The sequence below is a fragment of the Diabrotica undecimpunctata genome, chromosome 9 (genome assembly GCF_040954645.1).
Source record: "Diabrotica undecimpunctata isolate CICGRU chromosome 9, icDiaUnde3, whole genome shotgun sequence".
In the NCBI taxonomy this organism is placed as follows: Eukaryota; Metazoa; Arthropoda; class Insecta; order Coleoptera; family Chrysomelidae; genus Diabrotica; species Diabrotica undecimpunctata.
In genome coordinates, this window is record NC_092811.1 from 83,243,205 (window position 1) to 83,270,614 (window position 27,410).

General features: G+C 32.8%; 1 protein-coding gene across 1 annotated transcript; it reads left to right on the plus strand.

The window, feature by feature from the left end:
- Nucleotides 1-1,265: 1,265 nt before the first annotated feature.
- On the plus strand, nucleotides 1,266-27,410 carry LOC140450199 (uncharacterized). The gene is made up of 3 exons (XM_072543660.1): nucleotides 1,266-2,080; nucleotides 14,673-16,033; nucleotides 19,727-27,410. The coding sequence occupies exons 1-3, from the start codon at nucleotides 1,828-1,830 to the stop codon at nucleotides 20,759-20,761; spliced, it is 2,649 nt and encodes an 882-aa protein (XP_072399761.1). The 5' UTR covers nucleotides 1,266-1,827; the 3' UTR covers nucleotides 20,762-27,410.

Below are 27,410 nucleotides of genomic sequence, written 5' to 3' on the forward strand. Positions count from 1 at the left end.
CAGATTGCAACAGATGTTTGCAATTAATCTCGAGAGAGACAAATTATTACTCGTTATTGTTTCATATAAATTAAAAATTGCAGAATTCATAAAATAGTATAATTGATATGTACTTTTTAACTCTCTTTATATTTTAACATACAACAGATGCATTCTAAAAACATCCCAACACTGCCAAGCCAAACGGCAAACCGAAATAATTCATGGTTGTGGCAAAGAATATAGACGCTTATCACCATAGATAAAGAATATATATTACTGAATAGATAGGAAACTGTGTAGGTTATTTCTGGACAATGCGCCATCTGGCGGCCTTAGGAAAGCAACATCTTTTTAAAAAATCTTCTCGTAATTCTTCAAATATAAAGATTAATATTGAGGGTTTGATTACAAAAATAAAACAAACTTTGGTTCTTTTTCTACTTTATTTTCTTTTTTACGTTTTTATATAAACATTAATTACATGTATTTAAATGTAGTTGGTTAAACAGTGGCTATTCTGTAGTTTCTATAAATTACAACACAGAAACAGAGAAGGAATAGCATCACATTTCAAGGTGGACTTATATCTCAATCCAACATAGCGGGCTTCTGGTCCAAAATGAATTGTGCAAGTCTTCTCTGCCAATTTTGTTAATCCAAATATCATAAAGCTAAAAAATAAATAGTTTGTTTTTAATATTTTCTGTGAAATAATGTTACATAGTATATTTCTAGAGGTGCTTTACAAAAGGACAAATAAACAAAAGTTTTGTAGAAAAAGTTCTTGAAACATTGAAGAATTGCCACATTTTTAATGGCGATAATTTTAATTCCTAAAAAACTTTTACCTAATTCTATATCGGCAACAATTCTAATACACATCATAACGTGAAAGAAAGAAGTTTGGGACAACATCGGACATTTTAAGGCAATTATTAAAAAATAAATAAAATCTTATATCAGCATTTTCTAATTACCGCCCTATCTTTTGGAAAAATATGCATTTGAGCATCCTTATTGTAATTATTACAACCATTAACGCAACAGTTAAAAACCGTAATTATTTAAATATGATGGCAAAAAAACAAACAATTATTTAATCGCAAATAATACAACTCAAAACACTGTGTCGAAACCACAATAAAAATGGCGTACTTGTTTTGTTGGTTGCGGTATTGCGCAGTCACGAAGCTTTGCTATGAATGCTACGCCCTCTGGTGTCCTTAGGAAATACAAATTTCAGAGGACTGTCACTCCCATAAGAGATACCCGGGCATGCTTATCACGCTTATATCACTTATATATATAGCGTCTATATTCTTTGGTTGTGGTGACTGATGGTTGACATTTGCGGCTATATTCAGCTTGTTTTTTCGCTAAACTCGGCCAAAAAAGGTTTTTTATTATCTCAACTCAAACAATATAGCTTAACAGGAGATATGAGAGATAGTCGAGATAGCTTGGGAAGTTCCTTTGTATAACAAGAGATATAGAAAATTTGAGGAGAGAATATCCTTTGGTTTGACATAATTTTCCCGCTATAAATATCAAACACTTGTTAGAACCTCAACTTCTTTAGCAATATTACCAAAAAATATAGACGCTTATATTACTGTGCCTCAGCCTTCTGCACCTGTTACTTGATGATTCCCGAGTCCTGAGCAGTGATAAGTATCTTTCATATCACGTCCTGAGTCCCGAGTCATCCCTCATCCAGCAGCGTGGCACTGTGTTGAAGTTTTTTTGTGGAGTTTATATGGTGATTTCGCTTTTTGGATGTCAAATTAGTATTGAAATACATTAAATTAATTAGTATTGAAATACAAGTAAATTAAGTTTAATAAAATGGAAGTAAAACAAGAATTTAGTGAGGAGTCCTATAAAGTAGAAATAGAGGATTGTGACTTGATGATGAGAAGGGATGATGCTGTTCTGGATGGCTTTAAATGTGAAATTAAGGAGGAATCCATTGTACAAAGTACACATGACGCATGTGATTATTTAGACATAAATATAAAGGAATATTCTACAAATATTGAAATAAACCAAGATATAAATAAACTGAACCCATTTGAAGAAAACCAAAAAACTGAAAAAGGTAAACAATAAAAATAACAAGTTTTCATCCATTCATTCAATGTCATACCCATTACACTGTATAACAAGAGGATTTACCTCTGATATTTAATATGTTTTAGTTACGTTTTTTTATTAAGACATGAATATATCGTCGCAATAACCGCAATATGTCGTAACCCACAAAAAATTTTTTTTTTCATTATTGAAGATTTTAATTCTGTTGTTGAAGACACATGTTTCTGCAAAATATCGTAAGCCCTAGAATGTTCCTTATTTTTCTATTAATATTTAAGTAATACGTCGGAAGTCACAATGCATTTAAATTACCAGCGTAATTTGTCCTAAACCACAATTAATATTTAAGTAATACGTCGGAAGCGACAATGCGCTTAAATTACCAGTGCAATTTGTCCAAACCCACAAAACCGTTAAAATATATGTGGCTTACGACAGATTACAACAACGTGAAAACATAGTATTATTTTCACAGTTGAAGTAAACCTACAAAACTCTGTAAAAGTTTGTTATTTTTTATTGTTTATTCAGTAATTAATACTAAGTACAGTATTCAAAGTATTGTGTAGCTCTTCTAATATTAAGGTAAGTACAAAACAGTCTGATAATTAGCAACTGGGCGTGTAATTTCATCATTTTACTCTTCTAACCTATACTATAATCAAGATGCAGTAGAAATAAACAAACGAGGACACGTTAAATGCTACTAGGAACACTCCCGAATCATAATTTACAATGTATAAACTTTGGAAACCATGATTTGGGATTTACAATGTATATACATTGTAAATTATGATTCGGGAGTGTTCCTAGTAGCACTTAACGTGTCTTGGTTTGTTTATTTCTACTGCATCTTTATTGTAAATTTAGTATAACTTATAAGGTTAATTTTTTATTTTAGAGCAAAATGAATAGCAGAAGTAGACGCATACTTGCGTTATGTGATATGGAGGAAACCGTCATTCAATCGAACACTGAAAGCAATTTGGTATGTAGTATTAACTCTGTTATTTATCCTGTTCAAAATCATTCACACAGTGAGTGTCAAGCAGATGACCTAACAATTCCTCTTGATCTTGGTAACCAGGAAAATAAAGAAAATAATGGTTTTACTCTGACTCTTCCTAGTACAACCCATGCTGATGACCAGTTAAATTATGCTATGTTGTTAGACCTTGACGATAATGTAATTGCATATTCAAAAAATGTGCAAGAGAACTTAGATTCTATTAACCTAACGAATGAAATACAATTACTAGACACGGATGGAGTTAAAAACAATCAAACCATGTTTTTCTTAAATGACGGAATACAAGTTGAGGAAATAGTGACAATTGAAAGTACATTTGTTACTCAAGAGAGCAATGGGGAATGCACAGATCGCTCTGATGAAAACATTGATGATAATGAAATTACCTTTTCAAAAAATCTACAAAAGAACTTAGAGACTGTTAACGCACAAAATGAAGTACAATTATTAGTAAAGATGGATATAGTTAAAAATACGTCAGCCGATGAAAAAAATCAAACAGAGTTGGCCTTAAAAGATGGAACACAACTCGAAGAAGGAGTGACAGTCGAAAGTACATCTGTTGCTCAAGAAAACCATGAAGTTATCAACGAAGAAGTCATAAAAAGGAAAAGAAAACAAAGGGCTGTTAGATCTGAAAAATCAAAATGGTATCGAGCTGTTAATAAAAAACTTAGATTAGAAGGTAAAGAATATATAGGCTATGAAAGAAAAGGAAAAATAGTAACCCATAACAAGCCAAGAACAAATAAGAGTATTGGACCCCGTTGTACGTCTGAATATTGTAAGAAATTCCAAAAATGTCACAAGATAAAAGAGGATCAAAGGCTGGAAATTTTTCAATGATTCTGGGAGAAAACATCATGGGAACAAAGGCGAGTATACATAGCTGGCTTAGTACAGACAATCCAACCCAAACGTCGATACACAACATCAGATCATTCGAGACGAGGACAAACATTTATATACACGCTTAAAGTGGAGAATGAAAATTTTCCTGTGTGCAAAACCATGTTTCTGTCAACTTTCTCTATTGGGGAGAGATCTGTCCGTGATTGGGTGATCAATAGTAAACACGGAATGGCTGAATCTCAAGAAGTCAAGAATTCACTTCGTAAAGTATCTAACAAGAAACTGAAAGACAAAGTTATATTAGAACAATTTTTAGACGATTTACCAAAGTTACCGTCGCATTATTATAGAAAGAACAATTCAAAATTTTTTGTAGAGCAATGTTTTGACTCTTTGTCAAAATTATACTCAGTATACTGTGAACACGTTAAAAACAAAGGTAGAATACCCTTAAGTAAAACTAAGTTTTCAGTTGTTTTCAAAGATAAAAATATGTCATTACATACTATCCAAAAAGATAAATGTGACACTTGCACAAAATATGAAGTAGGAAATATTACCGAAGATGTCTGGAAACAGCATGTAGATCGGAAAAATCGAGCTAGAGAAGAACTGGAGAAAGACAAAGTAGATGCTGTTAACAAAAAAACTAGACTTATTCAAATGGATTTACAGGCTGTTAAGGTGGCCCCTTCAATACAATCAAGTTCAGCATACTTTAAAACAAAATTATGTTGCCATAACCTGACTGTGTATGATATCGCCACTAAATATACGGTATGTTTTTGGTTTAGCGAAACTGACACTGACTTAAAAGCATCAACATTTGCTACAATATTAATTCGTTACCTGCAAACCCACTGCCAAGATGACGACGAAATTTTAATTTATTCCGATGGCTGCACGTATCAAAATAGAAATTGTATAATGGGAAATGCTCTGTTAGATTTTGCGATAAATCATAAAAAAACAATAATTCAGAAATATCTCGAAGTTGGACACACTCACATGGAGTGTGATTCTGTTCATGCGAATATTGAAAAGAAAGTTAAAAACAAGCCAATTTTTCTACCAAGCTTTTATTTGACAGCTACCGAAACTGCAAGATCTAAGCCTATGCCTTATTTTGCCAAGTGGATGAACTATGATGAATTTATTGACTACTCCGATTCATCAAAAAATCGCTTCAAGTCACTTCGAGCAGGTACGAACAAAGTTGTTGACCTAAGAGCAATCAAATACACTCCAGGAGGGGAGGTACTTTACAAAACAAATTTTGATCACGAGTGGCAGATATTACCTCAAAGGATGATTCAAGTTGCAGCACCCATCACTTGGAACAAGCTTAATAAAGAACCAAGAAAAATGTCTGCATCGAAATTCAAGCATTTACAGGAACTTAAACCAGTCATTCCCAAAGACTGTCATGCTTATTACAACATACCTCACTTTACATAATGATAATCGTCTTACTATTACATCGTTTATTATAATTTAGTAAATAAAAAATTTTCCTACAAACTACCAGTAGTTTTTATTAAACCAGATTTCATAACACAGGACTTGCCTACTTTAGATATAATGAGATTAAGGCAGAATGAATGGTGAAAGGTGAAGCACATGCATGGACAAATGCATGGCAATAGGGGAAGAAAATTCCTTTTAAATTATAAGAACAAAATAAAATCAATTTTAATTATTTTCGTCTGTTCTATTTATATTATATATATAGCCCAATTATGTAATAATATGTCGTAATCCACAGAATTAGTCCAAATTGTAAAATTCAATATGTCGTAAGCCACCGTTAACGAGAAAAAAGTAATAGAACCAATTAAAACGTAATAAAACATTAATCTAGCAATGAAATAACTTTATACATATTAATTACAATTTTTTAAATTTGCTTTAAATGACATGACAGTTTTTTCCTTCTCCTCTAAAATCAAGTGTTGGTGGGTTACGACATAATGCGGTTATTGCGACGATATACTTTTTTTTGCCTTTTATGTAAATTGTTTTTTATTCATAATACTTTTTTTGTAATTTTTTTCTGTATTTTTTGATTATTTGGGCACAATTACTAGTTTAAAGCACAGAAAACATTAAAATTTGATCACTTTTGCTTCGTCTGTATGTCGCGTTAATGGCTTAGCGATATCTGCAAACTTCTTAATAAACCTCCGGTAGTAAGTACATAGTCCAAGAAAACTTCTCACTCGATGTTTGTCGGTTGGTTCTGGCTATTCCTTAATGGAATCGATTTTTCCTTTATCCACGGCCACTCCTTCTTTACTGACTATATGACCCAGAAATGTCGCAGGAGCATTTCAAGAGTCCAAATGGCATAACTTTGAATTGATAAATATAATATAATATAAATATTGATAAATAAATTGAAAATGATAAAATAAAAAACAAATGTCTTCGACTCAGTATTGGATAGTTGGGAAGTACGCCTGTAGACGTTATGGAAACAGAAACATGTGAACCACCATTGAATCTTCGGAGAAGATTTCTATCTGACAAATTCGTGTTAAAGTTAAGAAGTCAGAAATCCAAGTTGTTGGTTAAAATATCTCGTTTAGCTGGTTTGGTTTTAACATCTAAATATTGGGGTAAGAAAAAAATACCATTATTAGTTGAAAGTTTTATTACCAATGTACACAGATATGAAAAACTCTATAAATCCAATGGAATTCGTTTATGGAATTATTCTTATGAAATTTTTCTTTCTCCAGTTAAGACCCATATTAACGCTCGCTATTTCTGTCAAAACAATATCATTATACAAAAAGAATATTATCAAGATTGTATAGTAAAATGGAAATAGTATGAAAAAGTTTATACTGATAGATCTAAATCGGAACATGGAGTTGGCTGTGCAGTATATTATCCTTCCAAAATTATTAAGCTAATATACAAACTATCAGATCTGGGCCCTGATTCTAATTGAGATTTCGACTCAAAACATGTCGAAATTAATATGGCGACGTCGAAATGCGACTTTGCGAACGTTGTGGATTTTAGCTGAACTAACCAAACTACGTCACTAATTTTCGACTTATCGAAATTAATTTCAACTTCAAGAAAGTGGTTGAAATTTCATTTCGAGTCGAAATTAATCTGACATGACTGACTGGACTGAGAGAAGTGAACTTAGGTTCAGTTTAGGTAGGCGGTGTTTTGATCCTTGCAAGGAAAACTAAGTCAAAAAGTATTAATGTGTTTTACGGACATTTGCTAGTTTTGGAGGAATTAGAGAGGATAGATATCCGACGCTCATAACGGAAGATAAGAAGAATGTTACGGGATACTCAAAATTCTTTTTCACTAAGTGATGCTCAATTTAGGCAGCAATTCCGGCTTAATAAACAAGCTGCAAATTATTTAATAAGGGTATTGGAACCATATTTGGAAGAAGGTGTTTATGCCTCTAGGATACCCAAAATGTTTAGGGTTAGTATTACTAAGCTGCAGTAAATTTAAAAATATATTAGAATATAACCACTAAGTCAAATCTTAGTGGTTATAACTTAAGGATATCCCACATCGCCTTTTTTTTTCTTGCCATCTTTTCTTTCAATTCAAAATATAATTGAGAATGGCCAATATTTATGATTTAACAACTCAAACAAGAAAAAAAAAACGTTCACGTAACTTAAACAAAACAAACATTCAACAAGCGTAGTGCAGCCAATAAACAACAGGGCCAACCCAAATTTTCAGCAGTGTCAAAATGATAAAGTAAATATCCCCAGTTTTAACTACAATCGAAATGAATGAGAATCGCTAGCGATTGCGACTGTCATGGCGTAGTCGCTTTTAAATTTCGACATCGAAATGAAATAGAATCAGGGCCATGATGTCAATTTTCAGTGCTGAGCTTATTGCCATAAAATTAGCAATTAATCTGTGTTTAGAACAAGAAGAGGATAAATTTGTCATATTTACAGACTCTAAAAGTTCGGTAGAAAAACTTAATAATCTGTGTTTGAATCCTAATTTAAATTACATCCTTCTTGATATTTTGGAATTGTATCAAAATGTATCAAGTAGAGGAAAACAAATTTATATATCATGGATAAAAGCCCATTCAGGGTATAGAAGACAATGAAGAAGTGGACTATTTAGCAAATAGTCCACTTCTTCAGTCCAATATAAAAATACCAGAGTCTGATTTTATTCCAATTTTTCGAAAGGAACTTAAGGAAAAGTGGCAGATAAAATATAAATGTGGAGACAAAGGACAGTTTTTTAAAAATATACAACCAAAAATAGTGGTCAAACCCTGGTTTGAGAATACACGTAATCGTTCAATTATTCGGATAATAAGTCGAATGCGCTGCAATCATGCACTATTTCCAGCCTATAAACATAAAATAGGGTTGTTAGATAATAATAAATGTTTATGTGATGAAATTGCAGATTTACAACATATTCTTTTAGAATGCCCGTTAAAAAAAATAGAAATTGATAAGTTTTATCAACATTTAAGTAATATCGTACAAAATGAAATTTCCAATAAATGTTTCAAATCTATTGATATTAGAGGATAATAGTATCTAGAACATCATATATATCAGTATGTAAAATCTACTAATATTACTTTGTAAGCAGTATTGCGACATATGAATAAATTTGTAAGCCTAAAACGAAAAAAAAACAATATATAAATAAAACCAAAAAAAAAATCAAACCGATAAATGAATAATATTAAACAATAAAAAAATACTAATAAAAAGAAATTAACAATAAAAATAAAAGAAAATTTACAATGTTATATATACTGATATAAAAAAAAAACAATAAAAATGAAAATAAGTAACCAAAATATTTCGGCATTTACTAACACACTAAAAATATTGTATCCCAATTTAACATGTATATAATATTAATATGTATATAATGTAAATAATGGAAATGGATGATAAAACTATGAGAAAACATGACTGGCCTTTTGGCTTTGCCAGTGCCATTAACTTAGGAAAAAAATAGTGGTCATTTCAATAAGGAATGCAAATCTTCCGGGTGTCGTTAATATGGGAAAATACACTACACACTTTTACACTTTCAAGGTAACTCACAAAAGCTTATTGAAACCAGTAATCAAACCATCAGCAGTTTACCTTGCTCAGCTCATAACGTTTCGTTTGAGCACAACTCTACTAATTTGCTGTAAACGGTAAAAATAAACGTCTTTGACATCTCAGGTAACGAATACGAGGCTCGTGCGCTTCTAGATAACGGCTCGGAAAGTAATTTCATTTCTCAGCGCCTGTTAAACCTTCTAATGTTGCCTACAACCAAAACACATTTTTTCTATTTCTGGTATAAACCAAACAAATTCTATTGTAAGCTACAGAACATCAGTAAAATTTAAATCCAAAACTATAAACTTTTCTCAAGGAAATTTACCTTCGCTCACATTCGATAAGAAAACACTTAATATCCCTTCTAATATTACTCTGGCCGATCCAGACTTCAATATTTCATCTTCTATTCTCTCTATCATCTCAGGTCCATTATTTCCAAACAATACCCTTGCAGCCAGAACTACATATGCCATTTGTCGACTATAAACAATTTGAGCATTGAAGATCAACTTCAAAAATTTTGGGAAATTGAAGAATGCCCAAAAACAAAATTTTTGTCTAACGAAGAATTTTCTTGTGAAGATCACTTCTTAAAAACGACTTCTCTTAATTCTTCTGGTAGGTTTGTAGTATCACTTCCTTGAAATTTTCCGTGGACAATCTAGGCGACTCTAAGACTACAGCAACTTTTATTCTCTTGAAAAGAAGCTTAATGCGAATTTCGAATTAAAAGATGATTACACTCGATTTATCGATGAATATTTATCCTTACACCATATGTCCGTTTCACCCTTTGAAACCATAGTGTCTGAGTTCTTTCTTCCTCACCATTGTGTCTATAGAGGCAATAAAATTCATGTTGTTTTTGACGGTTCTGTCAATACAGGTACAGGTGTTTCCCTGAACGACATTCTTATGGTTGGACCGAATTTACAAGATGATCTTTTCACTATCATCTCACGTCTTCGTAAACATAGTTTTGTACTAAGAGCCGACATAGAAAAGATGTATCGACAAATACTGATAAAGGAGGAAGAACGCTCCTTTCAAAAGATCATATGACAATCTGATCATACAAACTCTCTCGAAACGTATACTTTAAATACCGTAACTTACGGTACTGCTTCTGCTAGTTTTCTTGAAACTAGATGTCTTCAAGAAGTGGCACATATGTATGCAACCGATTTTCCCGACATATCTTATATCTTCTATAATTTTCGCACGATCACAATTGTCGACGATCTTCACACAGGTGGTTCTACAATAGAAGATATCAAACGCATCAATCACTTACTTCCGCATTATTGTCTCGTCATGGTTTCCAATTGAGAAAATGGAAGTCAAACGCACCTATTTTAAACTTTGAGAACCAAAATAATGTTTCCTTGGAAATTGGAGCTGACGATACTATCAAAACTTTAGGCTTATTGTGGTGTCCAAAATCTGACACTTTTCATTTCAATGTTCAGCATATAGAGCACAAGTATAAAGTTACAAAGAGGCTTATTATTTCCACTATATCGAAAATATTTGATCCACTAGGTTTGCTTTCGGCTGTAGCTATAAGATCTAAAATTATTCTCCAAGACTTGTGGAAATTAAAAATTTCCTGGGACGAAGTCGTGCCCATGGATATCTTACGAAATGGTTTACATATCAGATTCAACAGGTTAAGCTTAATCAGTTACAAATTCCTAGGCATGTAATTTGTACAAACTACAAGTCAATTCAACTACACTGTTTTTCAGATGCATCCACCACTGCATATGGTGCTTGCATTTATATTCGTTCATCTGAAGCTAAACCAGAAACTCATTGGCCTAATAGAACATTTGAACCTTCTGAACTCCCTGAGCTTCGACCAGTGTCAGCTCTTATCGCAAGAGTTCACATGAAATTGGACATCATCACTAAAATATCCTCATTTGTAAAACTACAACGCATTATCGCTTATGTAGAACGCTTTATAAATAATTGTAAATTTTCTCCTAAACGAAGGAGTTTCGACAACCTTTCTTGTGAGGAAATAGATAATGCTTTAAAATATATAATTCGTCTAGTACAAAATGAAACATTTTATGAGGATTTGACACACCTTAAAAGACATTGTAACGTTGTCTGTAAAAGTAAACTACTTACCCTCAATATGTTTATCGATAAGGATAAAATACTCCGCGTTGGTGGAAGACTGCATAATTCTGATTTTTGTTACGATAAAAAACATCTCATTGTCCTTGATTCTAAACACCACTTTACTACTATTCATGTACGAAATGAGTATCTTACCTTAAATCATTGCGGTCCTCAAATATTATTAGCTTCCATTCGTGAAAAATGTTGGCCCTTTAATGAACGTCGAGTGGTTCGCAAAATCGTTCGCGATTGTATTATCTGTTGTAGAGCGGCTCCTAAATTAGAAACCTATCTTATGGGTAATTTACCCTTTGGCAAGGAAGGTAACAATTGGCAGTTTATTCCGCCACGATCACTTCACTTTGGCGGAGTTTGTAAAGAGGCAGTAAAATCTGTCAAATTTCACCTAAAGCGTGTCATTGGCAATACAATTCTTTCATATGAAGAATTTTCCACTGTTTTATGTCAAATTGAAGCTTGCATAAACTCACGACCACTCTCACCAATGTCTAACGACCCTTCCGACTTACTTCCTCTTACTCCAGCACACTTTTTAATTGGATCCACATTGACCGCAATATCTGAACGTAATTTCTTAGACGTCAAGGAAAAAAGCCTTAGCAGATTCCAAAGGCTGCAACAAATGATCCAAGGTTATTGGACTAGGTGGTCCAAGGAATACATTTCATCCCTCCAGCAGCGACTTAAGTGGAAAAAACATTTCAACAGTCTTCTCAGAATTGGAAGTCTAGTGACGGTGACGGAAGATGGGACTGAACCCTTAATATGGTGCCTGGGTAGAGTGACTGAATTACATGCGGGTAGTGACGGAATAGTTCGTGCAATGACAATTAAAAATAACGGAGGTTGTTTCAAGCGACCAGTGACAAAGGTGTGCGTCCTACCCACAGATCAGTAACTTAAGCTTCAGTGAAACAAACAGTGAAAGAAACTTTTAACTCAACTCTTTTACTTGTTGAACCCCTGCAGGCGTTAAAGGGAGGCGGCTTAAATGTTAAAACTTTCAAGCAACCCCCACTTTCAGTTAAGTTATACCCGCCCTTCATTTTACACCCCTCGAGAGGGGCTCATTTAGTTGCAGACAGAAGAAGGTCGACCCTCAAAGAGTCTCATCACATCAGTGTTAGGCCGTCCGCACATGAAGCTACTAAAAAGAAACCAGTTGGTAACTTTAGTTACCAATCAGTTGCTTATTAGTTACAGTCCATGTATTTTAAAGAGTATCCGCACACAGCGCTACTATACAGCGTTCCACGTTAAGAAAATAACATTAGGCTTATGGAGATCAGTGTTGCCAAAACTCTCAGGCATACGGTTTACTAGATTGTCGATATATTTTTCGAATTTCCATTTTCAATTAACATTTAACTGTAAAGTCAGAATAACAACTGAAGAACCACAAAGCCTTATTATCATGATGTAGTCTCAGAGAACGACATAAAATCGCTGACATACGTACACCGTATTATTTTAAGTTGCAATTAGTAATTAGATATATGTATTCCAGACGTTTTGCCGACGATCAAGTAGTCATCGCACAAGATGAAGAAGATCTCAGCTTTATGCTCAGAAAACTAGAAGAAGAATATAAAAACAACGGAATGGAAATAAACTTAGAGAAAACCGAATACCTAACAACAGAAAACAAGGATATGAGAAACCTAGAGATAGACGAGGGAAGACAAATAAATGGAACAGATAAATTCAAGTATTTAGGAACCATAATATCGAACCAGGGAACAACAGAAGAAGATATAAACAACAGACTGAGACAAACAAGAAACTGTATAAGACAACTAAACTCAGTGTTGTGGGATAAGAACATTACGATAAAGACAAAAAAGAGAATATATAACACCCTGACAAGAAGTATCCTGACATATGGGTCCGAAAACTGGACAATAAACAAGAGAAATAGAGGTAGAATAAGAGCAGTAGAAATGGAGTTCCTGAGGAGAAGCTGTAGACTTACAAAAAGAGACAGAATTGAAAACGCAGAGATTAAGCGGAGAATGGGAGTGCAATCAGACATAATCGACTATATAGAGGAGAAGAGACTATCCTGGTACGGCCACGTCAGAAGAGCGGACAGAGGACGCTGGATAAACAAAATCACAGAATGGAGCCCGATTGGAAGAAGAAAGAGAGGAAGACCCCGAAGGTCATTCAGAGATGAAATCGACGAGGCTATGGAGAAAAGAACCCTGCGAGATGCAGACTGGAATGACAGGGAAAATTGGAGAAAACGGTTGAGTGAAGGAAGACAGTGAAAACTGTGGAAATCCTTAGTAGTAGTAGTATATATGTATTCCAAGCGGTCCGTTTATTTGCTTTTAAATCTTTAATAGCCGGCAAAGTGCGTGATTTAACTAAGCAATATTTTCTACTGATTTCTATGATTCATGGTATATGATATTCTTACCGAAAAACAAATAAACTGTCGTTACTATAATTAAAATAAGATAAAATAAAATAATCTTTTGTAAATACTATTTATTTAATTAAAATCATTTTCCCTACTTTTAATCTCTTGTTTCGAATGGGTACTTTTGGTCAATTACGTTAAAAAACATTAATTTAATTCATGTCTGTGAAAACGAAAATACAAATTATACAACCCTGAATCGTGCTTGTGTTCATCGTGGCATCGCTGCGCTTCTATCGTCCATAAGAAATACATGGCCCTATCTCCGCAATGTTATTTTCTTAACGTGGAACGCTCTATAGTTAGTAACCGATCTCTAATGCATAATGCATCAGTGATCGGTCGACAGCAGACTGGACGTGCAGGTCGCTTGGGGACTAGTTTCTAGTTTGTTGTGATATTTTTAAAGTTTAAAGTTTTCGCGAAATGGCGAAATTGGTAGAACAATCGTTTAATATAAAATTAGTGCAAGAAGTGAAAAAACATCCCTGCCTATACAACTATACGTTAAATGAATATTCGCGTAAAGATATTACTGAAAAGGCTTGGAATGATATATTATATGGTATTCCTTCCCGTTTTCGTACATAATTATGTAGAACACAAACAGATTGTGTTATCTTAATAATTTTTTCGAGTGAGTGACATTTTTAACGCTATAATAACACTCAATAATATAATATAAAGGTTAAAATTTAAACACCCTATAAAAAAGCTTCTCGTACAGGCAAGAAGTGACTCCTTTCTATTAATTTTCAGTAGCGTAGTGTGCGAGTCACAGTTAGTAAACAGTTGGTAATTCTAGTTACCAACTAGTTTAGTTTCTTTTTAGTAGTTTCATGTGCGGACGGCCTTAGGATAAGGACGCTATTTTTAAATATCTCGTTTATAAAATATTTTACATGCGTTTTTTTTTCTACAATACAGTTTAGTTTAAGTGATTTGTTTTTGTATTATTACAAAACGTAAAATTCTTACATCTCCTACAGCCATATAATTTTAACGCAATCATATCATTGATTTACTGTTTAATTTTCAGAATATTTTAAAGAAGAACTTCAAAATGATACAGCAATAAAAAATGAGTCCGGCCTTCTGGATTTAAATATAACTGAAACTTCACTAATTACTTTAGTTCCTCATTGCATCGAAACTGAAAACACCTCAATTGAAATGAGATCCAAGGATGCTTTCGAGTCTAGCGACATTTTTAATATGGATCAGTCTAATAAACTTGACTGTGATAAATTATCTAATTTTCACGAGAATAGATTAAGTTGGTCTGATCCTTCATTTTTGGCGATGTCAGGATCACACTACGAACATAGTTTTGAGGATTTACATTCTATATCGCTAACTGCTTCCGACAGAATCATTTCTGTAATTTCTCATAATTCTCCTGAACCGCAATGTTCATCATACCTTGGCTCCACGCCAACGTTAAAAGAAAATAAATTCGTTCCTGAAAATAAAAAGAAAAATTCCAGGCAGAAAAGGAAGCATGCCTGTCAATTCTGTTGTATAGAAGTAGGAAATTATTTTAGACATATGGAACGGCATCACTCAGATCAGTTAGAAGTACAAAAAATCTTGTCAGTGAAAAAAAATTCCAAAGAAAGAAAGACACTTATTGATAAATTACGCCGTGAAGGTGACTTTATAACCGGAGAGATGGTACCTGTAAGATTAAATAAAATTAATGCTTCAAGTACTATTGTGTGTATTTTCTGTAGGGGATATTACTCTTCAAAAACCTTAAGACGACATGTCAAAAGATGTACTTCTAATCCTAACCCATCCAAAAAAATATATTCACAAAAAGAGGGACATACTTTAATGTGTGGAACATTTGAACCGAACGATCCACTGGTAACAGGTAAAGTACTCAATTTTATGCGAGCGGACGACATATCATTAGTTGCAAAAAAAGACTATCTTATATGCGAAGTTGGTAGAACATATATAACGCATCATCAAGAAGCTCATTTGGGAGCCGTAGCAAAAAGAAATATGCGCAGATTAGCCAGAATGTTAATAAAAGTTCGAGAAATAAATAAAAACAATAAACTTAGACTGGTTGATATACTTTCTGCTAACTATTTCAAATATATTGTTGAAGCAACTAAAGTAATTGCAGGATACAGTGAAACAAATCGTACATATAGGTCTCCATCGCTTGCAATGCAAATGGGAGCACTGATTAAATCAGCAATAGACAGTAGTATATACATGGAACTTCAAAAGGAATTTTCATCAACTACAAAACTCGAACAATTTCGTACTCTTAAAACCCTTATTGAAAGTGACTGGTCTGTTCAAGTATCATGTGAAGCTAACCAAAACTTATCAATCAACGGATCCAACAAACCAACACTTATACCATCTGCAGAAGATATAAAGGTAAGTTTTTAACTTTTTTCGTCTCGTGATTATCCAAGATAGTACATAAGTATGAATGTGTTTATTTGTAAAACTTCTACCTTCCCTTTCTGATGTGGTGTCTCGTTATATCTGCGTGAGTATTTTCGACATAATTCCATAATAATAACATGAATAATTATTGCCACATCTATTTTTTAATAGATGAATAAAATAGATGAATTCTAGTATTTTCTTGACCCTTGCTGTAATTATTTTCGGTGAGCTACCTGTAAAATCTGCTTTGATGAGAAGATAAGTTTTGATAAATTACTGTTAAGTATATGATACTTTCCTACATATAAACCACACTCAGTCACAACCTAATTCCATTATGGATATTTTATAGTATCAAAAATTCATAGGGACCATAATTTTTTATTCAATGCTTAATTCATTGATATAATTAAATTATTGTTAAATTTTCTAACAAACACTGTTTTATACATATTGTTCGGACTTAATCCAAACTGGCAACAGCGCTCCCACGTCCTACCCCTCGCTGCAATATAGCGCGGTCCAAAATTTAACTCTGCGAAAGATTGCACAGAATTCTTTCTCTTTACGTTCAACTGCCGACCCGAGAAGACACACCGCTCTTAAGTTTTAACTGCCACACGGTGAATCATACGATCACGTGTTAAAAATAATTGTAAGTGATAATATTTCTTATATAAAGCAGGGAGCAAATAAATGGTAACTGCATTATCTATCAAACAATTTAAAGGTATACTATTTATAATTGAAATACATTTCTACTGAGTAAGAAGTACTTTATTTAAATACACACAGTAAAAAAACTACCACTTAATGGATATATACCAAAAATCGAAGGAATAATCCGAAGTAATTATAATATTAATTACTTGTACCCAGCCGAAATATTTATTCAGCTACACTTATACGGTGTTAGAGAAACCCTGCCCGCTTCACATATAGTGAGTTTAAATACATAACCGGTGTTTACAACACTGAAATCTCGACATCCTCATTATCACCCAGCCTGGTGTTTAGTCCACTGCTAGACATAGACCTTCACCCTAATCCAGTGGCCATCTACTCTTTTCATATCGTTACTCCAACGTGTCGGCGGTCTACCTCTACTTTTCTTGTCTGCCTAGAGTCTCCGATTTATTATTATTAAAGACTAACAGTCATCATTCAATCTCTCAACATGTCTTGTCCACTTCCATCTTAGTTTCGTAATTCGTAGTATTATGTCTTATACTTGTGTTCTTGATCGTATGTGTGTATCTTTTACGTGATCTTGGATTCGAATTCCACGCATAGCTGGCTCCATTTTTCGTTGATAGATCTCTAATTTTTTTTACGGTGTACGTTGTCGTTGTACTTTAAAAACATCCTTTACCTTTTCTTGATACTAGATACTTGTATTTGTCGACATCCTTAATAATTTTGTTCTAAAGATATACCTAGTTCCCTGAGTACCAAATGAGTTATCAGTGTTTTTTATGACTTTATACAGACCAACTTTTGTATTGCCTGCTCTAGGTCTCTTATCATTGAGTCGGCTTCTTTTAAATTTTCTGTTATCAATATTATGTCATTTGTAAATCGTAGATTGTTTAATCTCATTTAATCTTAAGACTAGAGTTTTAAGGTTGCCAGACGTGAGCCCCTTCAATCCGCTCTCTTTCTCCTGAAGAAGCTACATATAATTGTAGCAAAAACGTAGAGATGTGCCCACACTCGGGTCACTCAAAAAGGGCACGATCTCTTCAGATTAATGCAACACACAGTAATTCGTACGCCGGTTTCTCGGAAGACCACTTCAAGCATGCTTCTGATAATCTTCCAATCTAGATTTTCTAGTGCATGGCCTGTGTTGGGTAAGGCCAAATTCTTGATGTCATAGTTGCACACGATTTTCTTTAAATTAGTTAAAGCACGCCATATATCCTCGTAACTTGCCCTGTCTGTATACGACTTCCTGGTCACCATATACAGCAAAAGCGAGGTTCTAATCTCAGTACTCTTCCAACTTTAGGCTGCTGATTTATTAACTCGTCCAAACGACCGAACTTCTTAAAAAATACGTACGAGATTCCTTTAGAGAGATTTCTGCTGCAGGCCATAAAATGAAGCTTATTTATTACAGACAAAAAAGAATATTCCCACTACGTTAGAAAAGGTGATTGACAGAAAGTAGGGAGCGACTACAATGAAGTATAGCACAGATGCCGTAGGACGTATGCCTATGATGGAATTAGCTCTTCTGTCAACATAGAACAGAATATTTAGTCTACCGGACAGAAAGAGCGAGGGCGAATATTTATTCTACCGGAAAGAAAGAGAGAGAGCGAATATTTATTTTACCGGACAGAAAGAGAGAGGGCGAATATTTATTCTACGGGACAGAAAGAGAGAGAGGGCGCCAACTATTTTTTGAAGAAAAAATAGTAAAAAGGAAACTGAAGGTTAAAGAATTATAAATTAATAGAGAAATTAAAATAAAATAATTATTTAAATATAAATTAATAAAGATATGACGTTTATAACTTTACACCTTTTTCCATGTTCCAACACATTCTTTCTTCTATTTCTCTTCTAAATTGAACTTCTTTTTCGCTTGTTAACGTCAATTAATTGTTTTTGTGACTCTCCTCGATATTTTGGTTTTATTTCATATTTTACTTCTATGTCTAGCACCAGCACTTTATGCTGTTGGCTTACAGTTTCACTAATTATTACTTTAGAATCTTAACATCAGGGATTGATTTACGATACATATTTGGAATTGATTTTGTCTGCTTTTGAATTTGATAAGTTGGCTTTCTCTCTTCTAAAAGCATTTACTAAAAGTGGTCATAGCTAGTGCTACTGCTAAGTCCAACATATCATCTCCTGGGCTATTTCTAGTTCCAATGCCGTATCCTCCATCTATATGTTCATTTCCTCTGTTTAATTAGCCTACATGAGCATTGAAATTACCTCCTATTATGAGTCTTTTCTTAGTTGGAATATTTCTAAGTCTACCACCTAATCATAGAAAGCTTTCCCACTTGTGGCACATAACATATACTATATTCAACTTTTCTCTGTAAGTACAAATTTCACGGATATTATTCTGTTAGTCATTTTTATCACATTTACAACTTTCTCTTTCGTTTCTTTATTAGCAAATACTCTTATACCTACCCAATTTGGATTCTTCTTCTTTTCAGTGCATCAACTAACGCCATTGTTTTACCTGTTAAACTACAAAGGTTATAAATTCTTGTTCTTAGTCTTTTTTTCTTATTGGAATGAGCTTTTGCCCACCCCATATCCGAGTGCCGATCCCCAATGTGTTGTTAGTAAGGGACCGAATCTGCTGGGGGCAAGGGATCTGGATAATCCCACACCCCCCTGAGGACAAGTTTCGTTAGTTTTAAAACTTATTTTTGTTTGTTGGTCATTGGTTTACCCACAGATCAAATGCAGATTGAAGGTATTGGGATGTTTTCTGGGTTGGGTGTGGTCATTTCATTATTGTGACTTGAAATAACCTGACATTTGATTGGAGCTTGAATGCTCTTTCTATCAGTATCATGTCGAGTAGGATTCAGTCGTGTCAGAATTTTATGAATGAACCGAATTTTACCGATTTTTGTAAACAATAAATTTTAAAAAACTGTGACAAAAGTAATAATTTAATTATTTTGATTTTTTCAGAATTTCGAGAACTATTTGAAAAAGTTAATAAACGAGTCCATTGAGCTGTTACATTCTGATGTGATGAACAAATGTGCGTTTCAACACCTAAGTGAAGGAATCTTTTGTAGTGTGCTTCTATTTAATAGAAGAAGAGTTGGAGAACTACAGAGGATTACTGTTGAAGATTTCGAAAAAAATTATGAAAATACTTCCTCTTCGGAATTTCAAAAGTTCATAACAGATACGGAGAAAATTTTGTTGAGCAGCTTAAAAAGAATTGTTATCGGAGGAAAACGAGGACGGGGCGTTCCAATTTTATTTCATAAAAGACATTTAAATGCCATACAAATTCTTCTATCCGTAAGAAGTAAACATATAAAAGATAATGCTTTTTTGTTCGCAACTTCTACGTCAAAAAATTCCCTAAATGGTTACCAAGTGGTAAAGAAGCATGTAACAAAGGCATTAGGAGATACAACAAAATCATTACTATTAACATCTAAAAAACTAAGAAAACACTTGGCAACTATTACTCAAATTTTCAATATGGAAAAGATTGAGCTGGAACAGTTGGCATCATTTATGGGTCATACGGAAAGAACACACGCTGAGTTTTATCGGCTTCCAAACGATGTATACCAAACAGCTAAAATTAGCAAATTACTTCTTTTACCCCAAAGTTGTGGTATAGAAAAACATAAAGGAAAAAGCTTAAGTGAAATTGACTTAGATGATGAAATCTTAGAAGATATTGAAAATGATGATTTTGAAAATGGTATTGGTTTTGAAAATACTCTCGATGAAAGTGAAATACCACAATCATCCACAACGACCCCTGAGGCACAGAAATCCAGAAAGAGAAGATTAGTGCCTTGGACACGACAGCAAAAAGAAACAGTGGAAATTTTTTTTAAAAAACATATCAAAGAAAAGGTTCCTCCAAAAAAACACGAAGTGGAGTGTTTAATTAATAAAAATTTAACCTTATTTAAGAATAAAACATGGGAACAAATTAAAGTATACGTTTACAATAAATATAAACAACAAAAATAATAACATATGTTAATAATAATAATACAACTCCATGATGTGGATTCAACTCCATGATGTAAATGATGTTAGTCAGGCGACAGTGCGAGCTTTATTAGCCTATGAAAAGGAAAAAGAGGCTAGAAATGAAATTACGAAGCAAACCATGAGGATTTCTAATGGGAAAATATTGGCTCTTATTCTAGAGTTTTTAGCCAACAGGAAAAGTGGTAATGTTGCCGTATGGCTAGACCGAACTGAAAAAAATTAAAACCGTTTATGCAGTTGCCGAAGATGTTATACAACTTATAGCCATTAAGTTGACAGAGCGAGCCAAGGACTGGTATTTAAGTGAACCTGATTTTATTTCATTGGATTGGAATGGCTTTAAGCAAGCAATTAGAAATATGTATGATGCTGAAATAAATCCAGTAGTATTAAGAAAAACCATGGAAAGCAGGAGATGGAGGAGAGGCGAAGCTTTTTCAAATTATTTTCATGAAAAGCGCATTTTAGGTAACAATGCTAGTGTAAATGATCGAGAAATGATTTACTACATAATAGATGGTGATCAAATGCTGCAAAACCAGGTTCGAATTATGTTACCATCAATTAATTAATAGTACCGAAGACATTTTCAGACTAATGAGTAACGTTGTTAAAGATGAGGGAAGCTCTAGCACAAGAGTATTAACAGCCCAGATTCCAGCTGATAGATGTTCAAGTCGAACAGGGGTGCAGGTAAAACAATCTACTCATATTAAGTGTTACAACTGTGGCCGACCAGGGCACAGAATGAACAAGTGCCGCCAGCCAAAGCGAGATCGAGGATCATGAATTGATTGGTCCAATAACTTTTCAACAAGAATAAAGTTGAGATTCAGACAGAGGAAAAAATCACTTATATGTTTTATTTATTGAAAATATGATTGCCCTAATTTAGATCCAGCTTTAACATATGCTGAATCGAGTATAGTTTAAGATACCTTTACTAAAAATTATATAAATGTGGGGAGACCAGATAAACCTAAAGTTAATTTTGACATGAACTTAATTGTAAATAAATCAAAACATTTTGCTTTTCATCCAATACGTATGACCTTTGTAGAAAAACATGCTTTAAATAAAATAATCACAGAGCTTTTAGAACAAAATATTATTCAGGAAAGTAGTTTATCTTATTGTTCACCAATTTTACTTGTAAAGAAAAAGTCTGGAGATTATCGCTTATGTGTTGATTTTCGAACTTTAAATAAAAACTTAGTACGAGATCAGTTTCCTTTACCAATTAAAAGACAAAAATGTTTCACAAGCTTAGACTTAAAAAATGCTTTTTATCATGTTATCTTGCATCCTGACTCAAGGAAGTATACTTCTTTTATTACCCCTTCTGGGCAATATGAATTTTGCAAAATGCCTTTTGGATTGTCATCCAGCCCATCAGTTTTTACACCTTTTATTAATAAAGTATTTAGTGAATTGGTTAAACAAGGAAAAATTCTAATCTATTTTGATGATATACTTATTGCTACTGAATTATTTTCTGAAAATGAAATATTAGAAAGTATTTTGCAAATTCTAGTTGACAATTTATTAGAACTTAGATTTGACAAATGTCAATTCTTGCACAAGAAAATTGAATTTTTGAGATATCTTGTTAGCCGAAAGGAGCATTAGTCCAAATCGTAACAATGTTAGCGCCATAAAGAATTACCCAGTACCAACTGATGTTACACAGGTACACAGGTTTTTGGGTATGGAAAGTTATTTTCGAAAATTTATAAATAGTTTTTCAATTATAGCCAAACCTCTTTATGATCTACTAAGAAAAAATTCAAAATTTGAAACTAAACAAGAACATATACCTATTGAAATAATTAAGGATAAGTTAATATCTCAGCCTATTTTAGCTATATATATAATCCAAATGCAGAAATTGAACTGCATTGTGATACTAGTTCACAGGGATATGGATCAATATTATTGCAGAAGCAAGCAGATGGGAAATTTCATCCTATATTCTTTTTCAGTAAAAAGAACTATTGATTATGAGCTTCGAGTTAGAATGTCTTGCAATAATTTATTCATTAAAAAGGTTTCATGTGTATTTACAAGGAATTTCTTTTAAAGTCTTAACTGATTGTGACAGTTTTAAGTTAGCCATGTCCAAAAAAGACATAAACCCTAGAATTATGGGATGGTGTCTTACTCTACAGGATTATAACTATGCAATTGAACATAGGCCAGCGGATCGAATGAGGCATGTTGATGCTTTGAGTCGAATAAATAGTGTGCTTATTCTAGAAGGAAATACATTACAACAAACTTTAGCCATCAGACAAACCATAGATGAAAATATAGTGCAATTAAGGAATGGACTAGTTTATAGAAAAATCAAAGGAAAAATATTCTATGTGCCAAAAGATATGGAAAGTCACATTTTACACACATATAACAATATGGGCCATTTTAATGTTAACAAAACCTATGAATTAATTACAAGAACATATTGGTCTCCCAAATTAAAACTAAAATTAAGGAGTATATTAACATTTGTTGAAATGTGTTGAATAAAACCCTAGATCAGGTAAACAAGAGGGCTATTTACATAATATACCTAAAGGAAATTTACCTTTTGAAGTAATTCACATAGATCACTATGGACCTCTTCCAGCAGTAGGTAAACAAAAATATATATTTGAAATTATTGATGGATTTACAAAATATGTCAAACTTTATTCTTGTAAAAGTACAAATACTAGTGAAGTTTGAGGTTATTAGACATTTAGCTGATTATTTTTGTTATTATTCGGTTCCCAAACAGATAATCTCTGATCGAGGATCTTGTTTCACATCAGGAGAATTTTCTGAAATTATGGAGGAGTATGAAATCAAGCATACATTCATTACTACAGAATGTCCTCGAGCAAATGGACAAATTGAGGGGGTAAATCGGTTATTAACTCCCATGTTAGGTAAATTTTCGAATGAAAATCAGACCAATTGGACAAAATCATTGAGTGGGGTAGAGTTTAGCATAAATAATAGTATAAATAGGTCTACGGAAGAAACACCCGCTAAACTGCTATTTGGTAGAGACCAAAGAGGAAAACTTAGAGATAATATTAGAGAGACATTGCAGTTACTAGATGAAGAAGAAAGATGCTTGAAAGCCATTAGATTAAATGCAGAAGAAAGAATAGTTGCGTAACAGGAAAAATGTATTATAAAAGTCATAAACCTTCTCATGTTTATCAACCTGGAAAATATGTTATGATTGGGAATAATGATACCACACCACATATAAATAAAAACTTATACCCAAGTATAAAGGTCCTCATGTTGTGGAAAAGCTTTACCGAATGATAGATATTGTAGTTAGGGATATCATAGGATTAGGTTGACGTTATGATTTATTGGCTTACTTTTTGGAGTAAACAGTTATGTTTGTGTTACACGTTAAGTCAGATAATTATGTTACGTTATGTCAAATATTACTAAAATTTATGAAAGTATGTTTAAGTTAGACTCTGTATTTTAAGAAACTTTTATTATTTTTATATGCTATGCTGTATTTAATAAAGTATTGTTTCTTTAGAGAGAATCGATCGAAGTCGATCAAAGTGTCAGGTATGGCCACAGAATAAATAACAATCAGAATGCCCACCCTCAGATGCCGCCTTTGAAGTTTGTCAGGACACGATCGCCATATTTTAAACGGAAACAGACTCGAATTGAGAAATTTGTGACAAGCTATGACAGAACTGTAATTTAAATTTTTAGAGATTATTAATTTAGTACATTTTTAATAATTTAATCTATTCTTAAACTACAGAAAGTACGAATAAACTTAAACTGTAGAAGTACGAATAAAATAGTGCATATTCTGTCTATAGTTGCCGTTAATAACTTAAACCGGTTTAATTTTTCTATGCACACCAGATAAAATGTCACTGAACATCAGTGGTTCAGTTTAAAACATGGCTGATTCCATCTGCGCGAACGAGATGCGCGTACTTATTTTTTCAAGCGGAGTGGGCATTCTGATTATTTATTATTCTGTTGCCACGGTTTGAGTTTATTTTCGAATGTATATTTCGAATGTAAAAAGCATTCATAAAATATTTTTTTACTTTAAATATTGTCCACTTCTAGCATTGTACCTCTTTACTGTACAATCTCCGAAATGACATAATTGTCGGACTTTGTATAAAAGAATGGCTGTACAATGTTCGAATTTCAATAAGTAGCCATGCGTCAAAGTTTGGGAGAATATGACAGATATCGATTCAGATCGATTTTTACTATTATTCACCATTTGTTATTGAAAACAACCAAACATCAATGAGGTTATAAATCCATAATTAATTAGCGCTTCTGACTTCTGGATTGTAGGATTAAATTATTTTAAATTATCATACACATCTCTTGAAAATCTGAAATGTTTTACAAACATCTTCCCTGTATTATAGTGATTAAAATGTTTCATTAACATTATCACTCTATTGCAAAAAAATTTCTTCTTATTATTTATATTTTAGTTTGACACAGCCTTTTATCACATTATCCTTTCGAAAAAAAAAAAAACAACTTTATATAAATAGAAAATAATATACAAATATCAAATAATTAACAAGAAATGTTCGATTTATGATTTGGTGTGTCGCTTGTCAATAATAGTCGATTCGAATCGATGAGCGTTTCGATAATCATTTTTAATTTTGATCACTTCGGACATTGTACAGTTTGGGGGTACAATGCTAGAAATGGACAATAATTTTCGTACAATGCTAGGATTGTCCAATTTCGGACTTTGCTCGTAACATATTTATATATATATATATATATATATATATATATATATATATATATATATATATATATATATAATATTATACAGATTGAACCAATTTAAAACGGAACATACAATTTAATATATATCTGTTTGAACTGCATTTGAAATAGTGGACCAATATAAAACTTGGACAAAAATAAATCCATACCTGGTGATAGACATTGTATAAAATATTGTTCAACTATCAGTCTCCTTTAAAGGAAAGAGGAGCTTGCCTAATAGTCGGAGAGATATAGCCGAAATTTTGAACTGATCAGTAATATGACATTTCTCTTTTGGAATATATTCACTGTAACTGGGTTAAGACTTTGCCTTACAGGCGGACGCCCCTCGTGGTACAGGAGGTGGCTATACAGGGATGAAGTTGTAATTTTTTTCGGAAAAATTAACGATCGATAATATGGCTAAAAATTTGCCCAGAGTAAGATCTTGGTATAACTAGACGAAATCCCAAAGGACTGACGCGAGAGTGGATACATAAGGTGTGGCGGACAGGGGTGAAGTTGTAATTTTTTGGGGAAAAATTAACGATAAGTAATATGTCCGCCATTTTCATGGCTCATTATTTAGCCCCTAAAAACTATAAATCCAAAAGGGCGGACAGCTGGGTTGGTACAGAAAGCCTTAAAACGGGGTCAAATGTACCACTTGCCTGCGCATTTTAGGTCTCGGCAACAATTTTCAAACTGATTTTATTATGATATTTTTATACCGATTGATTTGAAAATTTGTATGCTCACTTCTGTTACTATACTGAAAAGCGTCAAGTAGAGTTTTGCTCAAAATTTTTCAAAAAAATTTCCGTAAATGAAAATTTTCGTAATTTTTTGAGGTAAAATCTAATTTGTAGAATTCTTTCGATTTTAGATTTCGATTTTTTTTTTTCGAAAAATTTAGATAAACTTTAAAAATTTCGTCATTTTTCTCACTCTCATTCATTTCAATTATTTTTCATTTTCAATCACTACTTCTCGAACTGATTCTGGCATCTGAGGTCCACTAAACCATTTGAATTTATATGTTTCATCTTCAAACTCCCAACCATGTTCTTCAACAATCAATTCTGTTGGTACTTTTTTACGAGCATTTGTCCAAATATTTGAAATATAATGAGCTCGCAGTAGATGTTGGTGTAACTCATCTTGACATGGTGGTAAGCTTGAAGCATCGAAATTTTTCAGTTTTTTTTTAAGGTTCGTTCACATCATGCAACTTATACTGCCGGTTAAATAGTGAAAATCTTACATCGTTTACTTTTCTTTTTGGAATTGTTCTCGTCAGTCCTGTTCCATATAAGTGACATACGAAAGTTTCTAAGGTTTCAAAAACTTCATTACAATCGAAGTCAGTTTCACCAAGTTGAATAAGAGCATCTTGGTACTTATTACATTTAGCGCATGCGTCTCGAATTACTGATCTAAATGAACGCGCATCATTATTATTTTAATATTTTAAAATAATAATGATGCAACATTCCAAACAGTCCAAACAGAATTTGTAAAATTATAATTAACTAATGAAAAAAAATTCAATCAATTTGAAAGGTAAAAAAAATATTGAAAATATCTACAAAGTAAATTTCAAAACTTAAAAAATTGATAATTCCACTATTAAATTGATTTTTATTAATAATTATTTGTAAAATGTTAAAGGAATTCTACAAATTGAATTTTATCTATTGATAAATAGAAATAATATATTTTGTATTTGATTATTAATGTAATAATAAATCAAATTTTTCTTATATCTGAACAATCATTATTTATGCAACATAAATTTAAAAACCTTTTTATTGTAATAAAAATAAGTAAAATTACT